The following is a 17,270-nucleotide window of genomic DNA, read 5'->3' as shown; positions in this document are numbered from 1 at the left end:
AACAGTGAAGAAGTTGTGAGAGAGAGAGAGAGCCAGTGTAAGCTGAGAGAGCCGAGAGAGCTTGAGAGAACACAGAGAGCTTGAGAGAACTGAGACCTTGAGGGTTACAGTGTTTTTTTTTTTTTTAACGTTAAAATGCCTTGTAATTTTTTTAATATAATAAGGGTAAATTAGGTAATTTACATATTTAATAATTTATGTGCTTTACTCTCCCTCCAAATCTCTCCAATTTGGGGGAATTAAAAATGAGGGGTTGGAGGTAGTTGAAACCCCTCCAAACCCCTCCAAATCCCTCCCCCTTCTTCCTTAAAAAACTTCCAAACAAAGTAAATAAATTACTCTCCTTCCCTCTACTCTACTCCCCCTCATTTTTTTAACATCCAAACAGGCCATAAAGACGGGGAAGCTTCTTTGAGGAACAAAATTCACAGGACTTAATTTATGTTTCGGATTTTCCTTTCGATTTGGTTCGGTCCTTATAAAGTGTATGCCCATACACATAACTTATCATTATCTATTATTTATTTGTTAATTTCTAAATTAAAGCCAACAAGGATGATTAATTAATTATTATGGAGAAAATTACACAACAAGAAGAACGCATTTGTCCAAAAGTGCAAGGCTGACAAGTCAACAAACTTGTATTCCATCCTGACAAATTAAAGGGTGATAGGCTTGGAATGAAACTTGCAATATAAACCGGCTCAATTTAACTCAAAAGTATAATCTGAAAACAAGGCAATGTACTCAGATAATGTATTAAAAAAAATACAGAATACAGATCTTTGCTCTCCCCCGTGTGCTGTGACTACTCTACCGAGAACTTCCATCCTTCATGTTAGCCCTGCAATCTAGACTGACCTGCACATTTAACAAACATTTAGAAACTTACTTTCACCAAAGAGCAAAAAAAGTTCAAGCACACATTATATATATACACAATCAAATCCCTAGATTCTCTCTCCAAAGAAAAGAAAGAAAAAATGAAAATCTATTTATCCAATTATCTTCAGAGTAGTGCCATTATTAAATGCATCCAACAGAGATGAACATTGACCCTACTAAAGGTGTTGAAAACAAAGCAAAGAGGGTTTGAAAAGTTCATAAACTTCAATCAGACTTATACAGTCCCAGTCAATCAAGTCATTCACAAACTTATAATAGAGAAAAAGGATTGTTTAGCACTTCCCATCTGATAAGAAATTCAGTGACAAGAGACAACCGTTAAATTGTACAAAATACCCAACCTCAGCTACAACACCAAACTGATAATCTATAGTTGATTAAGCAATATTCTATTTCAACGCTTAGAGATTAAGACTAGGCAACCAATTTACCAACCATAATTATAAACATATATGCAAACAAGTTTCATCAATAAAGCTGTAATTAAAACTTAAAGATGGTATCATTTGTCAAAATGGAACATTTCATCCAATAAACATAGCAACAAAAGGAGATGAAATCTCCACAATATGATAATACAAAAAGGCCAATATCACATGTTGAACAACCTTAACAGAATATGATGATGATGACAACAACAACAAAATACATAATTTCTCATGTTGTAGAAAACAAGAAGCACTCATTCCATAGATATAAATACCACTCTGAGAATACACAAACAATGAAATCCTAATCTTATAAAGTTCGATAGGTTCTCAAAAATGAGTCAAACATTCATCATGGATACAATTTTTACAGCTTGTTTGCAACGTTGGAAAGGATTTAAAGACATTTTAAGGAATATTCTATCTATATTCCTGTTATGAAATTTGGTGTTAAGGAATAGAATGGCTATGAGGGGATGCCCATTCCATTCCCTCCTAAGCATTCCTCACAAAAGTGGGAGGAACACTCAGAAACGGAGCTGAAATATCAATTTTGAACATATAAAAGATAAAAGACATACTAGTAAATTTATGTTATTTATTTCCATTCCGTCCTTTATAAACTTTCGAACACGCTAGAGTCTAGAGAAAATACAACACCATATTGCTTTCCATTCCATTCCATTACATAATTATATAAACTCCCAAATATAAGAAGATTAGTAAAGAGTAAAGATTCAAAATCCAAACTTTCTATTCTCCACTGATATCAAATCAGCAAGAAAACAGATCATAAACTCAAAACCCGAATCTCATTAAAGTTAAACATCACAATGGACCAATGCATGAATTTTCCAAATTATTGATATAATAATATGTTATAATTCAACCATAAAGGTTCACAAACAAACAGAAATCCAAATCTTAAGCTACACCCATAAAAGAGCAAGCTATTTTTTAAGTTTTAACCATAACAAAAATAAGTAGATATAGAAAAAAAAGAAGAGAGAGATTGAGAGAAAGAAAGAAGCTGACACGTACATCAAGAGGAGCCAACGATGATGTTGTTGATGGGGATGAAGATGAGCTTGACGAAGAAGCCAACGAACCCCATAACCACGAACCCGATGGCCGTACGGAACGCCACCTTGGTGAACTCTACAGTAATAGTAACAGTAACAGTAACACAACACATCAGATCAAATGTTAGGAATTAGAAAAGTCCAATATTTCGAGATCCAACATCGGATCCAAAAAACAAAGAGGTGGGTTTTGAATATGATTAGTGATTAGATAGATACCTTTGCGGTCGGGTTTGTGGCAGCGTTTGACGAGGCGGACGCTGTCCTTGGCGAATTCTCTGAGTGGATCGAACACTGAGTCTATGGCCTCCATCTCTCCCTTCTTTCTTCTCTTTTGATATCACAATCACAAACAAATTTTATTAATTTCGACGATATGAGATTGAGGATACTTACTATTATAATAGCTAAAACCCTTCAAGATCGTGGTGCGACACCGTTTTGTTTTTGTTTTTGTTTTTTAAAGTAATAAAAGTATTGTATTCGACCCACGATAAGAGTAATATGACGTGTAAGTGTTGTAACAATAGAGAGCCTGATGTGATTAACTTGCTCGTCAACTGATCCCCCTTGGGAAATTTTGTCGATCATCACTGATATTTGCAGCTTAATCCCTTGCTTCTCGGTTGTAAAATTTTCTTTTTGTTATCGTTCTTGTAATGAACTCGCCCATATGCTAGCTCGTTAGGCTTTTTTTTCTTCAAATTGAAGATCTCAATTCATCTTTTTCCGCTCTCAATGAGTCTTTTATAAAGAAATTGATGACTCAGTTCCTCCATTTTGTCTAAATAATAATTTCTTACCTAAAAAAAAGAAAAAGAAAAAGAAGGTACAAGTACAAACACATGGCATTATTTGCGTTCTCATATTAGGAATTTTAATTTATATTTATTTAACCTATATTACATATATATTATCTATGATTATATCTTACACATGGGATGCACGGTAGGAGTGTGAGATATACATATTATTATGTGTCTATTTAGCATATATTATTTTTGCTAATTTATTTTACTATTTAGCTTATTTTTACTACTATTCATGGGTTCCACAATACTTTTTTGTATTATTTATGGATCTCATTGTACTATTTCAACTAATTTTTACCTTTATCTACAGTACTTTCAGTAAAAAGTTTTCAGTTTTAACAAAATAAGCGAATTTCAAACGGATCTTATATATCACACTTACACAAAATACTAATCTTACCTATTAGCCCCAAAAAAAAAAAATATATATATATATATATATATATATTAATCTTACCCCCACACACATGAAGACAAAGTTGGTAAAATTGTGAAATATATCATGAAAGTCCTAAAATTATTCTTTCTATTTAATTTATAATGATAAAATTGACTAACAAATTCTCCTCAAATTTTTTTTTTTTTTTTTTTGACTAACAAATAAGCACAATTTCATAAACATACCATCATTTTTGCCGGGTATTATTTTTCTTCTTCATTGAAACACTGTTTAGTGTTTAGTATTCACGTGCTATATATCTTTCAGTAGGAAGATAAATCTTAAGTGCATTTTACTTGAAATTATAAAAGTTAATTAATAATTATTCATTGAGGTAAATTAAAATAGTATAGAGATTTAAAGTCTTCACCTTCATTCATTTTGTCAAAAATTATCTATAATTTCTTTCCACAATTTTCATTGTTTGTTTCAATGAAAATTCTTGATCTAAAAAAAAAAAAAAACATTTCTTGGAGTGAAAAACGAAGAAGCTAAGCAGTCACTGCCATCATTACCAAACCACCATCTTTGTTGCCACTACACCTACATAAAATATTAGTGATTTTTGTGAGTTAAACAAAAAAATCTCTATTGGGACGGATTGAGATCCAATAGTCGTAGTGATAGAGATGTAAAAATTGATATTGGTGATTTTTTAAAACCATTTTAACTATTGACCCTACTAGCTTTTACTTCTCAAATAGAGATCGTAATTGAATGGTATAACACCGGATCGAAAGGTTTGAAATGAAGGAAAAGAAGAGGTCGAAAATTAAAGAAAACATGCATTAGTCAGCTTCTTCTAGAGCCCAAAAGGATTTTTGTTTCCATACTTCACGTGGGGATGGGGATTAGAAGTTAGAACTCAAGTTCTCTTCAAATTAACACCAGCCGCTCCTGACAAGCGATTATACTTCATTACAATAATATCATGCATATAAATAATTCTTCTTAGGTCTCCATTTGAGCCTATGAGGGGACATCTGTGATGTTATGGAAACCACATGGAGTCACAAAACAAAAGGGGGAAAGGAAAAGCTCAAACTTCCTACCAACTGATACCTCTGATAGAAATTCAGAGGGTAGATTCTCAGAGAGAGAACCCAAACATCATCTACCACATTGAAAGTCTTTCTAATAACCTTCTTTCCCCCCTCTTTTTAAATCAGCTTCAAAAGCTGTAGCAGAATCAATCAACAGAGATGGTGAGTGGAGAGGATTTTATAGTGAACCCAAATTTGGCCGAAAAGCAGACTTGCTATCTCTTTGTTCCAGCTGATGTCAGATCTGGCATTTTTTCTCGCTGAACAGCACGAGGGACAAAAGTCAATCCACGAGTGTGGCGGCGACCAAAGCTGACAGATGAAGGAGAGTCTGAAGTGCTTAGTTTGGAGATTCCTGAGATGAGGCCATCAATGGATTCATTATCTACTTCCATACATGAATCTTCCTCTCTCTTATGAGTAGCTTGTTTGCGTTGGAGTTTTTGCCTCTGCTTCTTTGATAGATGGGCCTTCTTGTAAAACTCAAATGAAGTGGGAAATTTATGCTTGTCCACTAGATGCCTTTGTCGACTTTTATAGCTCTTGAACTTCAAACCACAGCCTTCCACCAGGCATTCATACTGTCAAGAAAAATTTAGGAGGATATTTATGTGAAATCAAATGATAATGACTAAACATCAGATAAATGAAAACTGCACATTAAACATTAAAATACAGGAATTTACTACTGCTGCAAGTAATGATCATCAATTTAGATTCTGCAACCCAGAAAGCAAATAAATGGACAAAATGCAATCTAGGAAACATGAGACTTCAAGAGTCTTGATAAAAGAAAGGTTGCGTCACCCTTAAGTATCCTGATTATTATTCATTTCATTTAATCTCTCTCTGCCTCTCCATCTCTCTCTTGGCATAGGTTTGTGTGTGTGTGTGTGCATGATCCTTGTGAGTGAGGTTGAGGGGACAGAGGTTGGTCATAGAGCATGTCCCATATAAGAAAATTGCATGTTTGCCCCAGATGACCACCCAAAAGGGAGAAATAAAGAAAACAAAGCATAAAACAACTAGAATTCTCATGTTTTGGGAAGTTGTTCTCGCACCACACACATAATAAGAGTAATATCAATGGTGTAGGAATACTACAAAATGAAAGTTGAAGGACTGTCACATAAACTTAAGAATGACAAAGGTACAAACTACAAAGCACCATATCCTATTAAAGGTCTACGAATAAGAAGTTTTTGTAAATATTCAGTCACAAACATCAACATATAACTATATAAGATAGTAAAGAGAATATACCACGGCATAACCACGTGCAACTTTAGCCTGAAAGAACGAATCGTGTAGTTCAGATACGTGTATGCTAAGCAGACGTGATGTTGGGTAAACTCTAGAGCATACTGAACAGGAGGCAGTATGCCGTGCATTATAATGATCTTCGAAGTTCTCCAAAGAAGTCAAACGTGAACCACAACCAACAATTGGGCAAAAGATCCCCCTGCGCAGACATTAGTTTTAAAGTTGGGGACATTAAGAACATGCACATGAACATGAATATATGTCAATGTTACACCATAAAGTTGAAAGAAAATAAATAAAAAAATCACACTCCTTTTTTCAAAAACCAGTCAGTTTTGGCCATATCAAAAGGAAGCAGTCCTTATAGTGACAATTAGACTTATATAACTATGGATGAATGAACTCTCAATGAAAACCATAACAAGTTAAACTCAAAAACTGCAAACTTATCACTCCTATCCCATGATTAAATCTTAAAATTGTATTACTAAATTAAAAAGAGGGGTGAGACAAAGAAGAAAACAAGAGAAAGAGAAACCCACTAACTTGAATTAAAGTTAGAAGGGTTTTTTTTTTTTTTTTTCATGTTACACAACTGCCTTCCTTTTTTTGTGGCTGAATTTCATCGAGGCTATCACCTCAAGCATTTTACAATCTGCCCAAGGCACTTGGGTGCTTGCCTACACTCTAAAAGCACCTTACCTCAAGGCTTCAATCCTCAAAGGCGCCTTAGTGGTGCCTATTTTAGCCTGAGCACCTGGGTGAGAGCTCAGCTCGCCTTTGATTACACTAAAAGAACTAGAGATCGTTTACACCAACATGCTCAGCTGATGGAAACACTGAAACTGGAGTTCGATAACAAATGGACTTAAAAAAAAAAAAAAAAACCTAACAAGCATATGTTTAAAACAGAAAACCTATCACATGACTAAGGCTTAAAAGCATCTCACTAGACCATGAATATTTGGTTTCTCAAACATCACACATGCGAAAGCTATTTACCTTTTAAACTCTCAACCCTTATGACTTTACCATCAATTATTAGTATCTCACAATGAAGGAAGGATATAGCAACCACATAAACTGTACACTGCATAATAAACTTATAAACAAAGAATAAAATTACATGTAATGTAATCATTATTACCCGCCTTCCTCAACTACCATATTCTGAAGCTGATGTTTCTCATCTTCAGTTAAGTCCAATGCCACCTGCATATTAAGAGAAAATTGAACAATTAAACAACACTAAATATGAACATCAAATTTTAAAAAATAAAAATAAAAATTCAACCAAAGTAATAATTAAATTGTCTCTTAGAAAACCAATTATGTAGGACACAAACAAAATAATAAATTTAAATTATTTCAGTCATCTAGAGTTACAAAAAATTTCACAACTGCTACGGTGGCGAGTTGTTATTCGCAGTTAAAAAAATGATATCCGTAGTGGGTCCAAATAAAAACCAGTAAAAACTGGCAAACTCAACTGTTGTGAAAAACATTGTACATGTAGTCTTGTAGCATTACTCATCAATTTAACTAAACCCTGTAGTCTTGCAATACTAGCTTGATCTTAAGAAATGTTCAAAAAATCTCCAGCAAAAAAAAAAAAAAAAAAAAAAAAAAAATTACAAAACCTAGTTGGTTCAAACAAATTTTCTACATTTCTGAGCTTATAATAAATGGGACATAATAACATAATTAACAGCCCTGATCCTAATAGCCTAATACTCTACAACTAAGAGAAAATCGCATTAGTAAAATGATTTACAACAGGATTAAGAAAGTTAAGGACCTGTTTGGCGAGAAGTTCCCTCTCGATGTTTCCAGAAGCAAAGAAAGGAGAATCGGGTCCGAAACTTCGAGGAATCGATTTCCAGTACGAAAACCCTAATTTCTGTTTCTCTTCTTCATCATGTTCTTCCATCGCCATGCTCCTCTATCTACCACTGTGTATGAGAGGGAGAGAGAGAGAGAGAGAGGAAATTGGTGAATCTGAATTTCAATTTGAACGGTACCGAACCGTTAAGCAAGAAGGTTCCAGTGCAATAAATAAATTGTGGGTTTGGACCGTTTTGTTGTTCAGATCATAGTCTCGGCCCAAAAATCAATCTATGTTGGCCCATTTTTTTGGGAATTTTTTTTTTTTTTGATAAGATATTTTTGGGAGTTTAAGTGACAAAAAAAAGCCCAAATCATTGAGGCTTTTTTTTTTTTGTTGCTTTTATGCATTTGTGGGCTATCATTCAAGACCCAACTAAAAAGAAAAAAAGGAATTTTTGTGGACAATAGTCACGTAGTTTTAAACTGTAAAACTGTAAAAAGTAAAAACACACACACACAGTCATAGTCATGTAATATAAGATTGAAACTTTACCAATTACAGGGTTTTTGTCATTTTGGTTTAATCTAATAGGAAAGGGATGGTATGAGAGATAAAAGATTATTATTACAAATAGATCCTCTTGAGTCCTCAGGCTAATTATACCATGGAGATCTTCAAATCCTAATTCGGCAATTTTATTTTTTTGAGAAACAAACACACATAAAGAGAGGAAATGATGTTTTAACATAAAAACACATCACATATTCTATTAAAGGAGGGTGGAGTAAAGTTATTATACACGACACTCTGTTAAGCAATATGGAATAATTACCCATCTTTTTTTTAGAAAAAAAATATACACATAGTGGCGACTTTACATTTAATTCAAGGTGTGCACCTTAACTTGCAAAAAAAAAGAAGAAGTAAAAAAGGGTAAGTAAGTTATACTATACATAACACTCTCTTAAATAATGTGAGATAATTACCTTTTTTTTTTAAAGAAAAAAATACACATACACAAGGGAGAAGGAATTAATTTCTAATATAAAGGCACATCACAAACTTCATCCAAAGCCATTATTGTTACGTTTGTTTGTAAAATTTTTATAAGAAAATTGATTTGTGATTTGCAACCTTATGGGCTTTGATTCAAATAATTAGTTTGTAATTGGACATTTTTCTTCATATATATTTTGTATAAACACGAGCTCATTATTGACTATGTGGTAAAAAAAAAAATCAATTCACTCATTTTAAAAAAGAATAATTAAAGAATGGAGAATTAAATCAAATTTACATATTATATACTTTTTAGATGAATAATTGTTTCTCTGAATTTGGGGTCAATTAAATGTGAGGGGTCAAAGTGTGCTTATTCTAATATTCAATGTGTCATCTTTGTAGTCACTAATCAGCAATAACCATGTGTCATGTTTGCGAGTAATAGAGCAGTTGGGAACGTTAATTGCAACTTGCAACTTAAATTGTCAATGCATTTATTTTTACTAAAGCTATCACTTAAGACTCAAGAAAGCAATATACGAGCAAATCAGCATAAGAAAGATTAAATACTCATATCTAACCAATTACTCCATGTCCATTCCATACAACGATGTGCAACTAGTCTAAAAAATTCATTGTTTTTGAGAAATAGTCTGTCTTTATTGATGGGTTCTAATAAGAAATTAGCCTGGATAATTTTTTTTTTTTTTTTTTTTAAGCTTTGGATATGCCACCCAATACAATTTAAAATTTGGGACCTTTACAAGTCTTCTTAGTCTTGTAATAGCGTATTGTTATAGTGTCATTTTCATCGCTCTGATTTTAAAGCAATCTCAACTTCTATGTCCTCAACCTCCCATCCAAAAATAAAAAATAAAAAATTCTAAGTCCTCAACCCATCTACGCCAACACACCATGAAAAGATTCTCCAAAAACAAAAAAAAAAAAAAAAAAAAAAACCAAGGCAACACGTAACTGCTACCAAATTTAAACTCCAATCAATAAGGCCCAATACTAGGCTGTTGTAATATGAAAGCACTTTATCATCCCAATATGAAGTTGAAGGTGTGCACATCCTTCTAATCTAGGGCTTCATCAAGCTCTTGTTGGGTTTAAATCTGGAATCAAATCACCTTATCCTGTCCTTTGGTTGCAAACATTAATTAAAAAAAAGTCATCACGGATATGTCATCCTACATTATTTTTTATTTTTTATTTTTTTTAGAAACCAGCCGAGGCTTTATATTAAATGGACAGAAAAATTCTGTCCATTATTACAAGATTGGTTGCATTGCGATGGATGTCTTCTAACCAAATTTGAGGATTAAGCGAGTACTTCGCAAGTTTTGCGAGCTTATTAATTAGCCACTGCATTACAACAACTTTTTACATGAGAAAAAGATGCATATCGTAACCTTGAGACAAGTGACCGTGACTCCTCAACAATGTGTCTGAATGAGGCCAGGCAAGTCGAGTCAGTGGTGATATGTTTAAACACAACTTCAGAGTCTCCCTCGAAGATTACATCCTGTAGCCTGATTTCCAGTGCTAAGGTGATCGATTTTCTACAAACCAGTGCTTCCAGATCGTCTACTAATGGGGGTAAAGGGACTCGTTCTGATAATGCAGCAATTACCATACCTTCAAAGTATTTAATGACGACACCCAATCTGGCACAATTGACGTCAGGGAAGATTGCTCCATCGCAGTTGGCTTCATACTGTGCAAGCGATGGTGGAAGCCAGTGAGTAGGGTGAGTAGCTTCAGGTAGTGGCAGCGGGGTATCATTGGCCATTTGATGCTCTTGGAGTCGTTCCACTATGTCATCCTACGTTCATACAATAAGTTTAGGGGCATAACTTTTGCTATAATTTTTTCATAACTAGCTGAAATGATCTGATCGTGAGTGACAGTTAATCACTTTTAAATAAATTTATAATTTTTCTTCCACCACTTATGGATGATTATTTCAACAAGTTTGAAGCATTTGTGGCAAAAATTGTGTCCCTCCGCTTATTCACATTCCAATATCATATTAAATTCCTTGAATTGCCATTTACCATTCCATCTATTTTTGTCTACTGTGCACAGTAGACAAGAGGTACATTCTAGAAAATTCTATAGGTTGATTATTAGTCGAGTTTAATTATGGTGTGCCTAGGTAGGCCCACCCCCGGACCAAGAAAAAAAAAATTCTAAGTTATCCAATTTAGGATGAATTGAATAGTTCTCATTTCTCAGAATTACGGGTTAATAAGACAGTTTGTATTCGGAGTACATGTATGTTTTTGGTATGCTAATATTTAATGAACCTCTTCCTCTATGTAGCCATTGATGAACCGATGACTTTATTGATTACGAAAAATATGCAATTTTAATTGCGGGGTGAAATATGTCTTCAATATATGACGAAGTCAAAATTTGACTTGAGGGGAGACAAAATTTATAATTAACACACATATTCTTACATATACCTATAAACATGTTTGTCAAAATTCCGATTTGGATATTACAATCCTACAATTTTACGATTTCACCTGTCCAAAATGATTTGGATCTTTCAAGGATATTTGCGATCTTTCAGGAAGAGTAGGATCGTACGATTCTAACAATCCCAAACGATCTTGGTTTCTTGTAATCTTCTTTAACTTGACAGAAAGCTCAGCTGGATCAAAATGAAAAATAACATTCCAATAGACCAAGTTTTGTCATTCCAATGTTAAGAGATAAAGTGTCAATTGGACCCAAATAAAAAATAACATCCCAATAAAGTATCACGTTTTGAGGTTTTTGGCCTCGTCAAATGATGCTTATAAATGGATGTAATGATATATGGTAATTATATCAAATTGATGCAAATATTTGGTTTTTTATGAATGAATGTATAATTTATGTGATTATTTAACATATATATTTTTTGTTTTTTTTCTCAAATAATGTAGGATCTTACGATCCACGATCCCACCTACCTCCCACGATCCTACTTAAGATCTCGATTTTTACAACCTTACAAGCATATGTAACTACACATATATTATGACATAATTCGCACGCGTACGCACACACATCTATATATATATATATATATAATTAATTAATTAAAGTTAAAGTTAAGAGAGAATCCAGTTACATTCTAAGTTGGATTTCAATTGTTGTTTAATTTTGTATCACATGTCCTATTTAAATTTTTTTTTTTTTTTTTAATTTTTGTTCCAGGTGAGTTAATATTGTGCAAAAGATGAATCGTCTAATATAAATAAACCATAAAAAAAAAAATCCAAAAAAAGAAGAAGAGTAAACTCATGTGTATATATATATATATATATATATATATATATTGTGGGGCCAGAAAACTTGGCGACTCCGGCTCACTTTGTGCTAGGCCAAGGCCCGCGCCGAGGAGAGAAATGTCCGAGGACATACGATGAAAATCCAAATGGCCTACAGATGTTGCCGAGGACGATTCTGTCCTCGGCATTCCAGACTCCAGTAGGAAAGAACGGCACTCCATCAAAGGCAGCCTCCCAGAGCGTTACCTGAAGAAAGGACAAGTACAATAAGACGCATACGGGGGTATAGTGTAGGAGCAGTTCAAGGAAAAGCTGTCATCTCTGCATTTAATGCGTCCAACTGACATCCTGGCCGCATTAATGATGAAAGGACCCCTAAACAGTATGACCTTGGTTGCTGCAACTCACAGAGGGTTTGGGAAGGTGGTTGATGGGATGAGCACTCAAGTGATGGCTTGCACAATCAACAGATGGAGGGTCAAGATCGACCGGAAAGAAATATTTAATGGGAGAGACCCCCCAAAAATGGGGGATCACAGAGAAGGGACAGTAAGAGAGAAAAAGGAGAGAATTGCAGCAGTCTGCATGGTCTTGAAGAACCGCAGGAACCTAGTACTAAAAGTAGAAGAAGAAGAATATCAAGCTCCTCGGACAAAACATCCGGGGACAACATTTCAGACTTGAACCCATTTCCTCATTGGTCCGCCCACACCCAACTATGTATAGTGATTGTGGTTTTGACTAACACCTAGTTCTTAGGCCCACTCTCTAAAAATTCATTGCATTGAGTCAGTTGGGCTTGAGACCTTTCGTCTAATAGGAAGAGTGCTCAAAAACCAACACCCTACATATATATATATATATATATATATAAACTAGAGAGAGAGAGTAAAACTCATCTGTGACTTAAAAAATGTATAACTCTTACACTAGGTATAATTTGACCACAAATATATGTGCAATTATGATTGATTTTTATTGTATTGTGCATATACACAAGTTATACCACTAGTATATATAATACATAAGATCAATTCATACATAAAATGATACTTATATTAATATTCTTAATGTTAAAAGTCCATAAAAAGATAGCAACTACATTCTTTTGAGTTTTTTGTTGGATTTATTTTCATATAAGAATAAACCATGTTATTTTTTTAATAGTCAAATTTTCACTTATTATTCTTAGGTAATGGTTTTTACTTTTTAGTAATTTAAAAAAAAGTTAATTACAACTTATATCATTATATTAAACTCATAAAATGATTTTTTCTCATAAAAAAGAAAAGAAAAAGAAAATCATAAAATGATTAAATTATAACAATTTAAAATCATATAGTCATTTTACCATCTTAAACCTTAGAGTTTAACTTGAAAACAATATAAAATCATTGATACTATATTATTTCCATATTTTATTATAATGCATGCACTTTTATAAAAAAAAAAACAATAAATTATTATATAGATATTTGAGGTCTGATTGAAACATAACAATATTTTTTTTAATAATTTTCTCTTCAATTAAAATGTTTGCTTCTTCTTCTTCTCTTTCTTCTTCTTCTTTTTTTTTTTTTTTTAAATCTTGAATTATATTTGTGAGCGCCTGAAATGAAACTGTTGGGCTCAACCTCACTTGAGCTCACAATTTATTTATAAAGTGGGTTTCAGGATTTCCTACTTTGGGTCGTTCTCGATACAGAGACTCAAAGTAATATTCCTCCTCTCTTCCTAAATGACTGTTTTTTCTCCCCCTTTTTCTGAACCCCTTCTTCTTCCCCAACTTCTTCTATTTATAGTTTTAAGTTAGTGGGGAGATCATGATTACTGCCATTGTTAGTGCAATTGAAGGTCCAATATTATCTGTTATAAATGGATGTTTAGGTGAGAGTGGAATGTAACGATTATGGCCTTGGAACTTGGTTCCAACTCAGGTGAATATGCTCGGTAGTGATGTTTCCTGAGCATCCTATGGTACGCCCGGACAAGGTTTCATTGATTGTTCGGGAAGTTTATGCCGAGCATAGTTCAGGAGCCGAGGCCCAAAACTCGTATTCTTTGAAGGTAGTTTCAAGCAAAGCCTAGGGCAATGGGGCCGTGCCATTGGGCCTGAGCCTAGGGCCCATCTGGGTCTTGGGACCTCGGTGCCGTACATTAGCCCCCCCTTGATTCATACCCGGTTGCCGGGAAGAATCAAGGAGCCAACCAAGCCTTTTGGTCTCGAAAGTCCTATGGCCAGGGACTCATGCGGTTATGGCTTCTCATTAATGCTATTCTCAAAAGACACGTTGTTCTGGGGCGCTAGGTTCAGTTGTCATTATTGCCTAACAGTTCGTGAACCGAAGCAGCGCTCGTGTCGATTATCTTTGGCATTCACAGGGTCTTTTGTGAATCGCGCCCATTTATTGCTTGATTAAACGTTCCCATGCCCTTTTCTGATCCTATAAATAGATTTCTTCAGAACATTCTTTCATTTTTTCCACCTCTGATCTCTTAAGCATACTCTCTGCCGACCACTTCTTTGTGCGCTTACTCACCTGCCCAGAGTTCCTTTCTCCCTTAGAACCCAAAGTAAGTTCTCTTCCCCTTCCTATTCCTTCAGCTTATTTCTTTGAGTTCCCTTTCATAGCATTAAGTTTCATAGATGGGTTACTCTTATCTCCTGGAGGCCCCGGCTGCCTTGGCCACCTTTAGGCGAAAGTTTAATATTCTCTATGACGTGGAAGTGGCTTACTGCCACGAGAGTGAAATCGCTCTCCACCGAGGGCACGGAACGACCTTTTTTCCTTTAATGGCAATTCTAGAGGGTGGGGTTAGGTTTCCCATGGATCCCTTTTTGATAAACAAACTTAGGTAGTACGGGCTGTGTCCCGACCAACTTCCCCCCAACTTTTACCAGGTAGTTAATTGCGTTAGTAGGTTGAACCACACCTTTGATTTACAGTTAGATTACCATGATATTAACCACATGTATAGCCTCTGTGGGAACAAAGCTTCCAACTTTTACCTAAAACCTAGAGATAATCGGGTACGGCTGATATCATACCTACCTGATTCGAATAGGAACTCCGCCGGGGAGTTTGTCCGAGTGCACGGCAACTAGTTTGCCGGGGAGGTCCCTTGCCCTCTCTCACGGCATGAAGTGGGTTCATACCAATCTCTTGATCTAACCGTTCTCCCCCCCCCCCCTTTTCCTTTTCTTTCCTCTTTACTGAAGTAGATTTTCGTTATCGGATATTGACATAACATTTGTTCTTTTGCAGACGGCAAAGTGTTCATTCCAGACATCAGAACAGTCCACGTAAAAGACTTGAACTTTATCCTCCGTTCTGAGGTATTCGTGCACTGGGACGGACAGCTCTGAGCATCGCACCTGATCCTCGGAGTAGAGCCTGTTTATTCGACTTGGCAATCCTTCAAGCAGGCGCTATAGGTTGATAGTCCACTTCTATCGTATATCGACGTTCGGTATGCGAATTTCTTGCCGCTGAAGCTTACAACCGAAGAGGCGAGGGAGTTCGGAAAGCGCTACACCTGCTCGGACTAGCTAGCTCCTTTGCGGGACGAGTCTGCGGAGCGCGTGTCTCGGCGCCTTCGAGAGTTAGCTCATGAGGCCATTCAACAAGAGGCCCCTGTTCAAGAGCAAGCTCAGCCCGAGAATCCTGTTGCGGAGCCCGAGCATCCTGCGCTTGAAGCTACCAGCTTGTCGGCTACAGATACCCATCCCGGCGAAAACATGGTGGCTAGGAGGGTCATGACCATTGATCGTTTCGTGCCCGGTGCACGGCAACCCACCTAGCCCCCACCTTCTTAGGGTTGGAGCCAAGTGCCTCCCCCTCCACCCTCTTCTCAAGCTGGACAAGCCCGGAAAAAATAGAGGGTTGCCGATCAACCATCTACGGGTTCGAGAGACACTGCCGTCCAGACTCCTCCTCGGCCAACAAGAAGTATCGTCATTCACGAGCCGCAGACCCAGGTCGGTCTGGGCATAGCATCCTCCTCCCAAGCCGCACCAACGTGGAAGCCTAAATTTTTGCTGGACGGCAAGCCTCTGCCTTTAACCACCTGTGTGCGGATATGAGAGAAAGGCGAGGGTGGTCACATTGCTCAGACCCTGGCTGAGGGTCTTCTTCTTCCTGACAACATGCATGCTTTTGAGGATGGGTCGGAGGAGTCCGTGGAGCATCAGTTAGAGTGGCATACTATTGCGGAAACTCCTTGTTCATCTATTACTTTCCATACATTTATTTTCACTTCCGTACTAACCTCTATGTTTGTCAGATTGCTCAACTGGCTCACATATTGGCTGGTCGTGCAAGGGATCTTGCCGAGGAGGTCAATCGTGAGAAGGGGGTGCGGGAGTCAGCTGCCAAAACAGCAAAGGAAAAACTGAAGGCAGCTGAATTTGCCGAGAAGAAGGTTGCTGCTGCGGAGAAGAATAGAGTGCTGGCAGAGAAGAAATGCTCTGAGCTCCTGGCTAAGCAAAACAAAACTGACATGAAGCTAGCTGAAACCATTAGCATCAACACCTCTCAAGCCGAGGAACTCACCAACCTAAGGGCAGCCTTGGAGGCCTATGAGCAAAAATGGTACAACGAAGGGTTCACCGACGCCGAGAAATCTGCGGAACCGGTGGCCCAAGCTCAGAGGCTGGGTTTTGAGTCTGGTGGTTTGCCGCCCTGCAAGCTCTGGGAGCTCCCGAGGATTCGCCCCTGAGAGACTCCGACCAGATTCCCTTCCCGAGCCCCATTACTGCCGTGCAGGACCCAACATTGCCCGCCGAGGAAGAAGAAACGACAAGCATGAGGGAGCTGGTGGAACAGATTGATGCTCATGCAGAGCCAGATGAGATGGAAGCCACCAGTATCCCAACCGTACAAGACCTACTCGGTGAGGACCTGCATTTTCCCGTGACAGACTAGCGGCAACACGAAGTGACAGATCCAACCAGGCCCTCCACTTGATTAAGTTCCTTGCCATTTAGATTTTTCATGCTTTTACTTATTTTTATAGCATTTTTATTTTGTTTTATTATTGGTATATTTGTCTATGTCACCAAGTTGTGGTGACTGAACAATTTCCTCATTTCGCGGGGATGACCCGTAAATGGTTGTCGAGTTTTGGCGATGAGATATAAATTCTGCTTTTAAATTTTTGAATGACGTTTTATTCGT

The 17,270-nt window shown here is 36.5% G+C and overlaps 2 protein-coding genes across 2 annotated transcripts; both read right to left on the bottom strand.

Annotated features, from left to right (window-relative positions):
- Nucleotides 1–551: 551 nt before the first annotated feature.
- On the bottom strand, nucleotides 552–2,886 carry LOC115976428 (protein transport protein Sec61 subunit gamma-like). Its single transcript, XM_031097696.1, has 3 exons — nucleotides 2,636–2,886; nucleotides 2,376–2,492; nucleotides 552–861 (listed from the first exon to the last, which is right to left on the bottom strand). Exons 1-2 carry the CDS (start codon nucleotides 2,727–2,729, stop codon nucleotides 2,377–2,379), a joined length of 210 nt encoding a protein of 69 aa, XP_030953556.1. The 5' UTR covers nucleotides 2,730–2,886; the 3' UTR covers nucleotides 552–861; nucleotide 2,376.
- A 1,632-nt stretch (nucleotides 2,887–4,518) lies between these two features.
- Nucleotides 4,519–8,004, bottom strand: LOC115976427 (zinc finger protein 511). The gene is made up of 4 exons (XM_031097695.1): nucleotides 7,772–8,004; nucleotides 7,121–7,185; nucleotides 5,974–6,172; nucleotides 4,519–5,291 (listed from the first exon to the last, which is right to left on the bottom strand). Exons 1-4 carry the CDS (start codon nucleotides 7,907–7,909, stop codon nucleotides 4,926–4,928), a joined length of 768 nt encoding a protein of 255 aa, XP_030953555.1. The 5' UTR covers nucleotides 7,910–8,004; the 3' UTR covers nucleotides 4,519–4,925.
- Nucleotides 8,005–17,270: the final 9,266 nt, after the last annotated feature.

The sequence above is a fragment of the Quercus lobata genome, chromosome 2 (genome assembly GCF_001633185.2).
Source record: "Quercus lobata isolate SW786 chromosome 2, ValleyOak3.0 Primary Assembly, whole genome shotgun sequence".
Taxonomy (NCBI): domain Eukaryota; kingdom Viridiplantae; phylum Streptophyta; class Magnoliopsida; order Fagales; family Fagaceae; genus Quercus; species Quercus lobata.
Note: the sequence above shows the minus strand (reverse complement) of the source record. Positions and strands in the feature narration are given on the sequence as shown.